Genomic DNA, 14,682 nt, shown 5'->3' with positions numbered 1-14,682 from the left:
CCTGAAGATGAGCAAGTCAGCCCTTGAATAGATCCTCTTACTTCTGCGATACTTCTAGATGGCCTTTTACCTTTATATCCTTTAGTCAGAAGGAGGAGGGTGGTTGTGTTGAGAAGTCCAGCTAAGAGGCTCTCCCTGGAGCAGGACTACCTTTTGCATTCATAGCACACACATCCAGGCAGAAAGGCAAGACTGATATTTTTGGTGCGTGAGGTTTTTTTATGCAACAGCAAACTAATCTAGTAAGGCTCTAGAATAGCATGAACTCTTCCCTACCTGACTCCAGGAATCTGAAAGAAAAATTTCTGTATTTTGTATTTAACCCTGTTAATAATTTGTTGGTGATAACCAGGCCTCCTTCTGCACCTCACAAAGCCGCATTCTTTGAAGATTTCCTCCAGCCCCGCCCCGCTAGCCATAATTCTCCCTAGAGGTGGAGGTCAGAGAGCGTGGTCTAAAGAAATGCTTCTTGTTAAAGCTTAACAATTCACCCCCCGCCAACATGAAGCGAGCCCAAAGAATGCAGTGCCGAGCGCAGTCCTGAACAACAGCAGAGCTATAGTCGCGAATAAAACTTCTCCGTTTCCGTAACTATCGCAGCGGAGGCCTGCCCTGCCTTCTGGGTGAGGGATCAGCACCAGCTTCCCTCTCCGCAAACACACTACAGCCCTTCTGACTTAGACCCCAGCCGCAACAATGCACAGCATCTTTTTTTATTTTCTGTGTAGTTCAGAAAGTGTCTATTTAACTGCAATCCTGGCTCTGAGTGACATCCAGTGACGGCGATTTTTTTCAACCACAAGCAAAGTCTGAACAAAGTATGTGGCAGGAAAGTGCTTGACATTCAGAAGAGTTCCAGGGTATCAGATAGCTTCAAAGCAGCGTATGCAAAGAAAAGCAGGACAGGAGGTCCTCCAAAAAAGTCAGAGCATACAGAGTAAATAACTTCAAACAATGTGTAAACAAGGGACCAATTTAATCCCTGAAAACTGTGATTACAACTCCTGTAGTCTGCCTGATAACCTAACAATTAATTAGCCTGTAAGACTCTTATTTAGAAAACCAATACAGGAAAACAGCAAAAACGTCTACTAGAATATTTTTACTATTTCTTCTTTCAGTGAAGATTTGGTCCATGTAAGGTATTCCCAGTGTTTCAGGCAGCAGAGATTTAATTGATGCAGAACAGCAATCGCAACTAGTGTGTTAAAGAGACCAACATCAAAATACAACTTTTTATCTTAAGTAATTATTCTGAACATTTAAGAAGCTTAATTTGCTTAAATGCCAACTATTTACTCCTAAAATAAACTCCTTGTATTACCTTAAATATTTTTTTCTCCCATTGATCTGTACCCACTTAAGTGTCTCAAGCGTCCCCTTAACCAGACAGAGGATTGTACAAATAATAGACTCATCCAACACAAAAGGTTCACCCGGCGCCAGTGACCACACAAATAGCCAGAGAGCAGCTCAAATGTCCTACACTGGGCACAGCCACATAAACAAGGGCGAAGGAAAAAGCGATGCGTGTTTTCGGGAATGCCAGATAATAAGTGCAAACACAAACATAAACTTTCCTTTGGTAACATAAAAGGTAGATGGAAGCAGATGAACTGAGAGAGACAAATTCCTTTATGAAAAGAGCCGATACGGCATTCAAAACCTCATACTGAATATAAAAGTTTTGAGAAAACGGGCGCAGGAGACAAATGTCAGGGGCTGTTTCATTTCTCTGAACAATCCTACAGATGATCAGATTTGTTCCTGAGGCTCTTCTTTCTGCCTTAATGGCTATGCAAATCCTTGCCCATGGCTGGGCTGCTGGTAAATTATGAACCTAGGCAATCACGCTGACTGGCATTTCATTATATTCCCTCATCTCATTTCTGGTTTTACCCATCGCATCTTTTTTTTATATACTGAGATTATGACATTTTCAGAAGAGATTTCAGCGCTCCCCCAAGAGTTGGCGCAGAGTTGCTTTCACCCATGCCTGGACACCTTGGATGCAAACACAACCCAAACTGATATCAGCTACACCATTTAACTGCCATTTTGTCATACACACAATGACATTCTTCTCTCCCCCCTCCATAAAGCTGCATCTCACAATTTACACAGTATTTTAAGATCACTGCTTCCCTTCCTCAGCATGTAAAACATCTACATACCTATATGTATAAGTGAGTTTTGATCTATTCCAAATCTTATTCCTGTTCTCCCCAGTCCATTTGGAACAGAAAGGCCAACCTCTATGGCATCCATCATTTCTCTATAGGCAGCTCAACAATATGTAATACTGAAACAAAACAAGTGACTGCGGTAAGCCTATCTAATTTGAGACTTATTATTCAAGACCATTTCCTCATTATGCTGGTTTTCCAGCACGCTTCTTCCTGTGACTATTTGCAAACTGGGTTATTTTTCCTCACCATATGCTACTTCATCGTTTCCCATGCAGAGTTACACTGTAGCTGTCAGCTCTGGTTCTGACCTATCTTCCGCTGAAGTGGAGGCAAAAACTCCATTCTGGTGCCGTAGCGGATGCCGGATGAGGTTATAGTCTCAGTCTCTGTAATCAATTGTCATCATATATCTCTGTCCTTTTCTAGTGTTTGCAACACTGCCTAATGTAGCATCATCTGTAAATGTAATTAATGAGCTGTTTATGTACTCTTCAAAAATCATTAATAAAGATGTTAAAGTAAACTGCGTTTAGCGGTGCACCCTGAGTCACCCTGCACACTTCTGTCCAACTTGATACACTGCCATTCATCATTACTCTTCATTCATAACGCCTCCAGCAATTCTAATTCCTATGACACAATTCATGTTCGAAACAATTTGAATTATGGTGGGGTTTCCCCCCACCCCGCTTTTTGCATTAATTCCTAGACTTGCTGTCCTTTCTGTTTTGGAGATAAGTAATACATTCATGTTGTTACAATCCTTTCACGCCTTCCCGCTTCCTTCTCACTTACTACTACTGCTAGTGCTCCGATGCTTTCTGGTTTAGTTAATTCTTTTAGTATACTACGACTTACTATTATTAATACCTATTTATTTATATGTTGTAGGTACACTGCTTTTACTCAGTACTGATTTTAAAATTCCTCATTTTCCTCTTTCCCGTGCTCATTTCATCATCTTGTTGAAGAGGCCACCAAAATATGCCATCAATCAGCACAGCTGATTTTCTCTTACTTATTTGACATGGGTAACCTTCTCCCCCCCCCCCCCCCCCCCCAATTTTTTTATTATCTTATCCCTATTGTAAATGTATCTGTTGCCATAATCCAGTCCACACTCAAATGTTGCTGATCTGAGTCAATTTGAGTACTTCTGCTCTCTCTACCAGGTCTCTGCAAGCCTCAGAAGTCTGTAGATATTTTTGTTCATTTTCTGTCCTTCCCCTCTATGTCTACTGTACTAGATCTTGTGAAACTCACTTGCAATTCCTATTCTTTTCTTCAGACTCACAGTAATCTACTGCTCCTTAACTGAATGAATTATACATTTTACTTTGCTCCAGGCTTGATTTGTTCATTAGGGTAGACACTCAAATAGCCTTCACTTCCCAAAGCATCACTGAAATCACTGGACTTAGGGCTTTTCAGAACAATCCATGATCTGTCATGTGGACTTTAAAATCCATATTGCTTACTAAGCTTCTTAATGCTGATATGAATGAATGGCTCTTGGCTCGTGTTCAGCTTGTGCAGCTGTGTTCTGCAAGTCTGGGTGTTGAGTATTTTTTATCTCTAACAGGTGCACAGTCAACAGCTCTTAACCAGCAAGGAAATAATCCGTGGATGATTTCTCCTGTGGTCACATTTTCTTACTAAACTATCAGGCTAGTTTTCATGAAACCCATGAAAATGACCACCCTTTACTATTCCATGCTAAATACAAAGCTACCACTTAGAATGTTCTAAAACTAAAGAACCGCAAGAGATGGAAGCATTACCAGCATTGACCAATGCCACTGCAGTTTTTCCTTTATTTCAATATTCTTATTTATTATACCATTTCTTTCCCCTCCCCCACCACGTTAGGAACTTTATTCTCACTAACCCGAATGCCCCAAAAGAAGCATGCGATTGCCCAGAGCCTAAAGGCAGGAACAAGGAAGAACGTAGGAGCAGCAGCACAGAGACCTTACTGCCTCCAGTGAGAATCACAGCAGGACAGAGGAACATCCTTGTATGTTTAAACAATCCCAGAGAGGAGTTCAAAACATGCCCCGCCATCCCCTCCAGAGGCTGCTTTCAGTTCTCATTTACATGCATAGTACTAAGAAAAAAAAAAAAAAAAAGGACCAAAAAATCAAGTAACAACTGAACTGTGTACCACCTCTCTTTCATGGCTGGGTAACAGCAAAGAGATCGCTCACTGGACAGCATTTTGAGAAGCACAGAGAGGACTTCATCAGCAGAAAAAAAGCATGTAGAGCACAGTTTACTCCAGGAAGAAAGAAATAAGCAATATTCATCAGCTTTGGCTCTGAAGGGTACACCTAACTCAGGCTCAAAGCCCTACACCTGTCCTGTTCCTCTCCTCAAAAAGCTTTATCTTCCACTTGTGATTTTTTTATGTTAATAGCTTTCCCTTACTATCACCCCAATATAACACCACTGGATCAATCAACATTTTTTTAGATTAAGTATGTGTTCTAAGTTGCCAAACACACATGCTATCACACAACCAGCCAAAATGACCCAAAAGGTGTGAAGTCATGCCCAGGTGATAAGTTCATTCCTTCTTGATTAAACACGTAGGGAACTAACTTAGGGATATCTAAAGGCTTCAGCTGCTACAGTTTGAGCTACAGAATCAAAGCTCCAGAGCTGGAGAGGGAACAGCTCCTTTGCTCTGTCGGCTTTGAAAATCTGGCTTTTTGAGGTACAAAAATGTAACATGTATTTCAAGCAATCAAAGAACCTTTATCGCTCAATAGAAGATCATATAACAGGCTACTTTACAATGGATTTTGGTGACAGGGTGCTATAAATATTGCCACTTGACCATTACCTTTATGTTTAGGAAGAAACATTAATGGACAAAGTAGACAACAAATTAATCACTTCTCAGCTATTTAGGAGGCTATATTACATGCAGTTATTCTCATCTGAGCAGCGGCTTCCTAGGTATTTTTAATAAATAATACTGTGTAAAAGCAAGCCACGGGCACAGCTCCCTCCCTTTCTTGTTGGTTCAGTTGTTTTTACACCTACTACAAGGCCAACTTTCCTTATCTCCCAAAATAACCATATCCCTTTCTCTAGCAACTATTTTGGCCAAATGATATTTAATTTCTTGCTTTTTCACATGACATACAGCAAGAAATCCTTCTGGAAGCCGCCCATTATATTTATAATTATTCTACACCAAGAAGACAAAGATCCAAATTAGAAAAAATAATGTGTTCTCAAAGACTACTTACAATCGATCTGATGTTGTTTTCTTTTGCCAGTTTCAGAGAGGATTTATAGCAATTTGCCAAGTTTTCTTTATGAATGTCAGTGAGATGGCCTCTTGCGATCGGCCCAACAGTATGGATCACATCTGCAAGAAATAAAAATTAAAAAAATAAAAATATAGAGAACCTAAGGTGGTTTGTTTATTTACTGCAAATCAATCCATTCTGGTATTGTACCTAGACACAAAGGTAGGCATAATATTGTAAAGTGATTATAACTGGAAACCATGTAATAAGATACCTCTTTGATGATTAAATAAAAATGAGAAACAGTAAAGGCTAAATTTTGAAGCATTTGGACTGAAGGAAAAAATGAGAAAAACACACTAAACACTTGTTATATGTGTACTGCAATCTACATGCAGGATAGATTAAATGGTTTCATAAATACCCTAAATCTTTAGGGCTATACAACTGTAAATATTGGACAACTGTTTGAAACCCCTAGCTGTTCTCACCTCTTGAAGGTCCTCTCACTGGGCAAGTTTGCTACACAAAACCTCAGAGCTTTGATGGCGATACACAGGTCATTTTTTTTTTGTCTAATACTTTAAGTCTTTTCTCAGCAGCCATTTTAAGAGGAGAAAAGTTGTGACCTATGAATGTGTTATTCAAAGAATTGCTTTCCTCTCACATCGGACCAAATGGAGACACCATGCAATAAAACGAAATATTCTGTTTGAAGAAACTTAATGAACAAAAAGAGAAAGTACACTCCGGCAATATCCCAGGTATGATGCCTCTGGACTCATCAAAATCACACACTGCAATCAATCAAAGCCTCTAAAGTGCTATAAGAAAAATGAAATAAAAAGCCTGGAGTGAAAAAAAAAAACCTTGAAAAAAGAAATCTACAAACTAAAAGGTGTCAATTTTTTTTTTTTATCCCCCCCCCACTTGACTAGAAGTAAGCACATTTACTTTTTAAACATCATTCTTCTATAGCACTTGTGAACACACTAGAATGGGTTATGGTGGCAGGTACATATCTTTTTTTCCCCCCTTCCTTATCATCCCCCTACAATATACAGCAGCAATAAACAGTGGCACTATTTTTTGCAATATTGGCACAAAGAAGTATTAGGCCAATGCCTTCTATTCTGGTACTGTTGGTCCCATTGGTTAAGTTGTGCTTCTGTCCCATATGGGACAGGTTTCCAAGCAACATCCGCTATTGTTACACTCCAGAATATTTCTATTTACTCGCAAATCCTACAGAATTCACACCGCTGTTCTTCTTCCAAGCTGTCTTCGATTATTTCCCTCCAACCTATACCAAAGCACAAATGAAAATCATCAAACATTAAAATGTATGCTGTCCTTTTTTTTTTTTTTTTTTTTTTGGTAAATCCAGACATCATCTGCCAAGTCCTGGTCTCTCCTACTTAAAAGGTGACTTATGTTCTGAGGCATGTTTTGAATATTTCCAAAACCTTTTCTTTACATTAGCCAGAAAGTATTGCTATTCAGCAAACAAAAGCATGTCAGACAATCCCAGTGCCCAGAAACACAGAGGAATTGGCTGTGATGGGAATCCAAAACCCACAAGAGCTAAACTTCCCAACTGCTACAGAAAACTACCCTACTGAGAAGTAAATAAAAGGGTAACTACTCTTCTTTCCATTTGGATCACAGTAATTTTCCCCAGTTGTGAGAACAAGATGGACAGATTGGATAATTTCTGTTGAGTGTCACAGCTGCCAGTGACTCCAGCAAACCCTTCCTACAGCACTTCAGGCAACTGAACCATTAAGTAGGTGTTGTGTCTTTATCCACCGAGGAGCAGGATGATAGCAGGTGATCAAAACAAGCAGAATGGCTTCACTTGGGAGTTCAGAAAAGAGTTGTTTGGTTTTGGTTTGGGGTTTTTTTTTTTTTTTTTTAAACATGTGCTTTAGCTACTATAAACTGAGAACTACCAAGACCTAGGAAAAAAGAAATAGCATAGCTAGCTTAGAATTTGCTTCTGCTTGCAGAGATAAGGTTGTGTGAGTACTGCCATTAGGAAAGACCATAATTTCAGACCACAACTACAGCAGTATTCCTTCAGGCTGAAACTTTCCAAGGAAGGTTTCTGTCTGGAAGGGTTGGCACTTGGTTGTTGGCAACTTCAGAGAAAGAAAAAGCTTCTCTGGACTTCTTTTTTCCCCCCTTGTTATTTGTTTTTGAAAGAGGCAAGCTACAATTACTGAGCAAGGGGGAAGGAATATACTAGTGAATCTGATCTCAATCAAGGTCATTCTACATTTATAGACACTAAGATCACAGGTACCGTGATGCATTTCAAATTCACAATACCCAGCAGCCAACAAGCAGATAAAGGAATGACTATTAAAGCAACTGAAAAAGAAAGTGTAAAAGATGACTAAAAGAATCATAAAAGATTTCCCTCTTTCTGCTAAGGCTGAGTTAACTTGCATTTCAAGGTGCAGCTGCTTAAAAGCTGAAGGCTAATGGATTAAATTATTAATTTATTACTTAACATCAAGAAGGAGTTTTGGGGAACAGCCCAAGTACCAAATTCTTGCTGAAGTCTTTCTATACAAAACTCCCCTTGGTATAATTTCTAGATGCATTCCACTCATTAAATGTTTAACTCCATTCCTTTAGTCTTCTGTTATTAAACACTAATTTAAAAAAAAACCCAAATCTCAGCTCAATGAATGGGAAGTGCTTTTCTTGCCATTTTTGTTCAGACCTTCCTGATTTAGCATTGTCATGGTGCCTCATTGCCAACCCTCTATCACTGCACCAGACACTTCACGTAAATAGGTAATTTTTAATGCAATTTTCAGTTTTTATGTTTTAATTTTTACAAGCCCATCATAGGTAGCTCTTTAGACAGGACACTGAAGATGGTTGTGAATTGGTTTATAAAATATCAAAAAAGTGTAATTGTTTACAGAGTATCATTAACAAAAATTGCTTTACTTTGGCACATTATTATTCTGAAACACATGATAGCGTAAGATTTTACTAGCAGAGCAGCATTAATAACGTGCCAGTCTGTTTCATGGTCAGTAGATGAACAGGGAAGTAATATTTTTACTATTGTGCATTGTCAATAAAATCAGTGTATCCATACATTGCCTAAACTATACATTATTCTGCTCAAGCTATTCCACAATACATTAAGGTTTGCAGGCAGGTAAAACCCTTTGAGATTATACAGGCATAAAGCAAACAACCCAGAAAATAAAACAGCTCTCCCCCCCTAGCCTACGCAGTTAATATATGAGGATCAGACTTCACAGGCTGAAGCAAAGCCATTTATTTTTAATATAATCTACGAAGACTGTGTCAATCTTCCAGCTTGTCTGTCACAATAAAGTTTCCTTTCTGCTTGCACATTCCCCCCTCAACCAGCGGCACAGGGACAGAGAAATTTGTACACTACGGAGCTGGAGGACGGAGGAGGGTGGGTGTGTGGGAGGGGGGAAGTCTACAGGCATTTGTCTACGAGAAAATGAAGGGGCAGAACTGCCACCCTGCTACTCCAGCCAGCCGCTACAGCGGCTAGCCCCAAATGCAAACCTCTGGCACTGCTGGGCAAGGACAAACATGGACATGCAAGCCCTACTTGATCACCTTCCATATGAGTCTACCCAGGGCCAGAACGAGCATCCACCCTAGAGAAGCGTACGGCCTTTCTGAACCAAATACGACTTCCAGGTTGGACTTCAATGACAGTAAAGGACCAGCACAGGACACGTGCAGGGATGAGTTTCACTGCAGGAGAAGGCAAACCGACCGCAGAGGGCAACGCAAATGGGAGCACCAGCCATGGGGATGAGCACAATGACGGGCTGAAGATACACTGTACATGCAGAAGCACAACAGCATGAAACAGAAGCTGTCTCATCATCTAAAGATTTTTAAACTGGGGGAAATGTAGAGAAACTCCAGAAATATTTAGTTTGGCTGGAAAAGCCTGGTAGACATCCCGGCTACAAAACAGCGCCTGTCCCTTCTTGAAGCTCCTGCACCCCTTTGCTGTCTGAGCACTTCTTAATGAGGTCAAACAGGAGCAAGGGATATGAACACTTCCCAAAAGTGTCCTCTAATGTGGTTTTTTGCTCTTCAAAACCATGTAAACAGAGTAAAACTGGGAACAGTCAGCTTTCAGAGAATGCCACACTTGCCATTTGTAGTATTTTAATTTTCATGTCAAATGAAGCCGCCAGCACTGCTTTGAAGCTTCTGATTTACTATGGTCAGTCTTCCAGCCAAGCACATTGATAAGAAACTTCATTAAAAAGAAAGCTGCAATCCATGTGTTCGTAAATCACTTTCTCTGTGTACACAGTGCAGAGACATTTGCTTACATTTTTAATAGTACAACGAGGTTGAGAGCCCCAGAGGAAGGTATATTCTCATCTGGGATTCGGGCCACAGCAATGGATCAAGCTGCTTTTAATGCTAATGAAGCTGCTTAGTTTTAAAGTGGTATTTATAAGGGAAGGAGATATTTTTTCCTATAGAAATGCTTCCAAAGAGAAGGTAGGGGAAGTCAAAAGAAAGCATCACCACAGATCTACACTGTACAACCATGTTCTGGAGCTCCTTTAGGGCTGAAGCAACATTTTATTTTTACACTGACTTTTCTAAGATTTATGTTGCAACATGTGGTTGATAGGGCCACAACAGTGATCTGAGGGCTGGAGCACCTCTCCTACGAGGACAGGCTGAGAGAGTTGGGGTTGTTCAGCCTGGAGAAGAGAAGGCTGCAGGGAGACCTTATTACGGCCTTTCAGTACTTAAAGGGGGCCTATAGGAAACATGGGGAGAATCTTTTTAGCAAGGCCTGTTGTGACAGGACAAGGAGTAATGGATTTAAACTAAAGAAGAATAGATTTAGACTAGACATAAGAAAGAAATTTTTTACAATGAGGGTGGTGAAGCACTGGAACAGGTTGCCCAGAGAGGTGGTAGAGGCCCCATCCCTGGAAACATTCAAGGTCGGGCTGGATGGGGCTCTGAGCAACCTTATCTAGTTGAAGATGTCCCTGCTCACTGCAGGGGGTTGGGCTAGATGACCTCTAAAGGTCCCTTCCAACCCAAAGCATTCTATGATCCAAGGAAAGCTTATAGAATCATAGAATCGTTTAGGTTGGAAAAGACCTTCAAGATCATCCAGTCCAACCAGTAACCTAACATTACCAAGTCCACTCTAAACCAATCAAGGGCAGACTAGACTAAACCATGTCCCGAAGTGCCACATCTACCCGTTTTTTGAACACTTCCAGGGATGGTGACTCCACCACCTCTCTGGGCAGCCTGTTCCAATGCTTGACTACCCTTTCCGTAAAGAAATTTTTCCTAATTTCCAGCCTAAACCTCCCCTGGCGCAGCTTGAGCCCATTTCCTCTCATCCTATCGCTAACTACTTGGGAGAAGAGACCAACACCCACCTCACTACAACCTCCTTTCAGGGAGTTGTAGAGAGCGATAAGGTCTCCCCTCAGCCTCCTCTTCTCCAGGCTAAACAACCCCAGTTCCCTCAGCCGCTCCTCATAAGGCCTGTGCTCCAGACCCTTCACCAGCCTTGTTGCCCTTCTCTGGACACGCTCCAGCACCTCAATGTCCTTCTTGTAGTGAGGGGCCCAAAACTGGACACAGTAGTCCAGGTGCGGCCTCACCAGCGCCGAGTACAGGGGGACAATCCCCTCCCTGCTCCTGCTGGCCACACTATTCCTGATACAAGCCAGGATGCTGTTGGCCTTCTTGACCACCTGGGCACACTGCTGGCTCATGTTCAACCGGCTGTCTACCAGCACCCCCAGGTCCCTTTCGGCCAGGCAGCTTTCCAGCCACTCTTCCCCAAGCCTGTAGCGTTGCATGGGGTTGTTGTGACCCAAGTGCAGGACCCGGCACTTGGCCTTGTTGAACCTCATACAGTTGGCCTCGGCCCATCGATCCAGCCTGTCCCGGTCCCTCTGCAGGGCCATCCTACCCTCCAGCAGATCGACACTCCCACCCAACTTGGTGTCATCTGCAAACTTACCGAGGGTGCACTCAATCCCCTCATCCAGATCATCGATAAAGATATTAAACAAGGCTGGCCCCAAAACTGAGCCCTGGGGAACACCGCTTGTGACCGGCCACCAACTGGACTTAACTCCATTTACCACAACTCTATGGGCTCAGCCGCCCAACCAGTTTTTTACCCAGCGAAGACTACGCCCGTCCAAGCCATGAGCTGCCAGCTTCCCAAGGAGAATATTATGGGAGACGGTGTCAAAAGCTTTGCTAAAGTCCAGGTAAATGACATCCACAGCCTTTCCATCATCTACCAGGCGGGTCACCAGGTCATAAAAGGAGATCAGGTTGGTCAAGCAGGACCTGCCTTTCATAAACCCGTGCTGGCTGGGCCTGATCCCCTGGTTGACCTGCACTTGCCTGTTGAGTTCACTCAATATGAACCTCTCCATGATCTTTCCTGGCACCGAGGTCAGGCTGACAGGCCTGTAGTTCCCCAGGTCCTCCTTCCGGCCCTTGTAGATGGGCGTCACATTAGCAAGAATAGAATCTACTGCTCTCTTTTTTGGTCATTTGACTTTCAGGCATTTGGTTAGAAATTGTGGTGGCCAAAGCAAGGCCCATGACAATCTCACCCTGATTTGGGTGCACGCACCCTCTGTATCATCTCTGCTTGTTTTCGTTCAGTGTTTTCTTCTCTTTTTTTTCCCTGAGGCACTACAATGAAAGCAGACAACTGAATCTTATGTAAACCACAAACAAATCCGGAGGTATAACAGGTGCTTGGGCATTTAAAACATCCTTGTCACTACTACTTAGCCACCAGTGAAAATAAATAAAATTTGCGTGTTTAATCAGCACTTATAGAGCACAGCGACTCTCCCCTCCAACTCCTGTATAGGCCAGTCAGAAATGATACTATGTCTGCTGTAGCATACAAACTCTATGTGCAAAAAGGCCAAATGAGGCTTGCTTTTTCTGGTCTTTTTTATTAAAGTCGTCAGTCCATACATCTTAACATGCTGTTTGTCACACAAGTTTTTTTACCCACACTGCTACAGAGAAAGGACAGAGCAGCGAGGGCAAAGACAAAATGCAACTTCCAGTTGCAAAAGGATGAAGAGAAGTGACTGTGCCTCAGAAACCGACCTGAAGGACTGATGTAATTTACTTTTGATCTAATTTACTCTTCCCTTCTTCATAAAAGTGACACTAGATGGCAAAAATATTAGCATAATGAATTTTTCCAAACAACTGAAAAAGTACAAATAAGTTTCTCTCATTTCTTCCCTTACAGACACGAGTGAGGTGCATTCACATCGTTAATGAACCAGCTGGCCACAGCTAGAATCAACAACACATTTCTTTCATTCATCCCATTCACGCATTCATAGCCATAATCGGCCCATCTAGCAAACTGCATAATGAAGCTGTACCCTGTCAATCACAGGATGAACTGTATGAATTTTAGGAAGGAAGCTACTGCACTGCGTGTGCCATTGAATTAAAAAAAAAAATCTGACAAAAAGTCAGAGCATTTAGGACTCCATTTGGAAATCTTATCAGGTGATTTACACAAACACCCACCATATTGGTGCTGAAAAGGGATAGCTAAGGTTCAATTGATGGGAAATAGAATTACCTCCAGGCATTTGTACATACCGAATATACCTGTTCTTAAGGAATGCACATAGCCTAATGCTTTGGTTATAGAAATTTGCTCAGCTTGTTCATTTTCTATTTCTATTTGCATGCACTTGCACATAAAACGTGCATTTTCAGTGTGTAACAAACAACTGTTAATTTAAGTTCAACTTAAATGAATCCCCCAGGACCACAGCCTAATTTATTTACTAATATGGGCCTCAAAACTAGATTAGCCAAGTTGAATAATTTAAATTCAAGACACCACCTTCTATAGATCACGCAATGCTCAACCTGACTACGTATGACATCGCTCCTCAGTTCAGAAGTATTTATTTGCTTTATATAGATATATATATTGCATTAATCAGCAGTTAAAGAGACAGTCTCAGTTTTTTAGGCTTGAAGCAAATAAGTCAAACTGAAGTTTGTACCTTTTATGATTAAATAGCTGTTTTGGGTGAACCACAAAAATGTTTCATTAGCTGCAAAAGCTATGATATCTAGAAGTCATTCATGAAAAATATTTAATCCATTTTTCACCTAAGTGGCATTGTCTGCCCCAAGAAAAGGTAAAGAATATGTTTATTGTAAATGATTAACCAGCATCCCTCTTTGTGGGTTAGGTGTATATTTTAAGTACGAGATAGCAGAGACAGTCAGAAAACAATATTCCCAAAGGGAGAGGCAAAGGATTTGCTGAGCCCGAGAGATCCTTTGGGAAGCCACAGAAGTCTGCGCTCAATGGCCGGCATTTAGCAGAGAGCAATGGCTTGGCATCTGTGGGAAGCTAAAACACACAGAGAGCTTGTTCGCAACAGTTACACCACTGCCTCAACAGCCGGCCAGAGAATTAAGTCACACAAGTCAAAACCCAAGCCTTTTTGGCACTTGTGCTCGTCATAAAATACAAGGCCCAAGTATGCCCGTGTAATCCCAGAGCAGTTCCCCTCCCATCAATGAACTCGGAGCATCGCTCTGCCATCAGGGCCTCGCCATTAACGTCGGAAACAAAAGTAGGCTCTGTTCAGGCAGGAGAAGCAAGTGGTGCAATTAAGAGATTCTATACTATATCCCAAAGTAATAGATTTTACAAAGCAATTTAGTACTACGATGACAGATGTCAAAGCAGCGACTAGACAGACGGCCCCACAACTTTGATGGAAATAATTGCCTACATGTAAAACTAAAAGGCAACGGCTCCATTTGGGATATTCATAACGTGATGCAATATGAATGAACATGAAATGAACATGACACCACTTAACATGAAATTATGACATCCATGACTTGCTATTTCTTTTCTTTTCTTATCTGGATTTGAAGCATTTGCAGCAGAAATGCTCAAATGTTATCCTTGTTCCCCTCTACAAATCATCTACCCAAATAAAAATCTTAAAATACCTAGGAAAACAGAACAGACAAAATGAAATTACATTGCCCAAAGCAGACACTGTCCTCATCACACTACAGCAAACCTCATTTTGCTGTAGCAGCAGAGAAGGTCCGGCAAGCACTGTCCTCATTGAGTGGACTGGGAAACAAATACCAAGTGACCCCCTTGACCCGAGTAATGC

General features: G+C 41.5%; 1 protein-coding gene across 1 annotated transcript in view; it reads right to left on the bottom strand.

Moving 5' to 3' along the window:
• MACROD2 (mono-ADP ribosylhydrolase 2) overlaps positions 1–14,682 on the bottom strand; it is a 905,314-nt gene that overhangs the window by 375,424 nt on the left and 515,208 nt on the right. The window contains exon 6 of the mRNA XM_075708098.1: positions 5,447–5,568. Within this exon, the coding sequence (XP_075564213.1) occupies positions 5,447–5,568 (122 nt within the window). The remainder of the gene's footprint in view (positions 1–5,446; positions 5,569–14,682) is intronic.

Source organism: Pelecanus crispus, chromosome 3 (assembly GCF_030463565.1).
Source record: "Pelecanus crispus isolate bPelCri1 chromosome 3, bPelCri1.pri, whole genome shotgun sequence".
Classification (NCBI taxonomy): Eukaryota; Metazoa; Chordata; class Aves; order Pelecaniformes; family Pelecanidae; genus Pelecanus; species Pelecanus crispus.
This window is presented reverse-complemented; position numbering and strand designations above follow the sequence as displayed.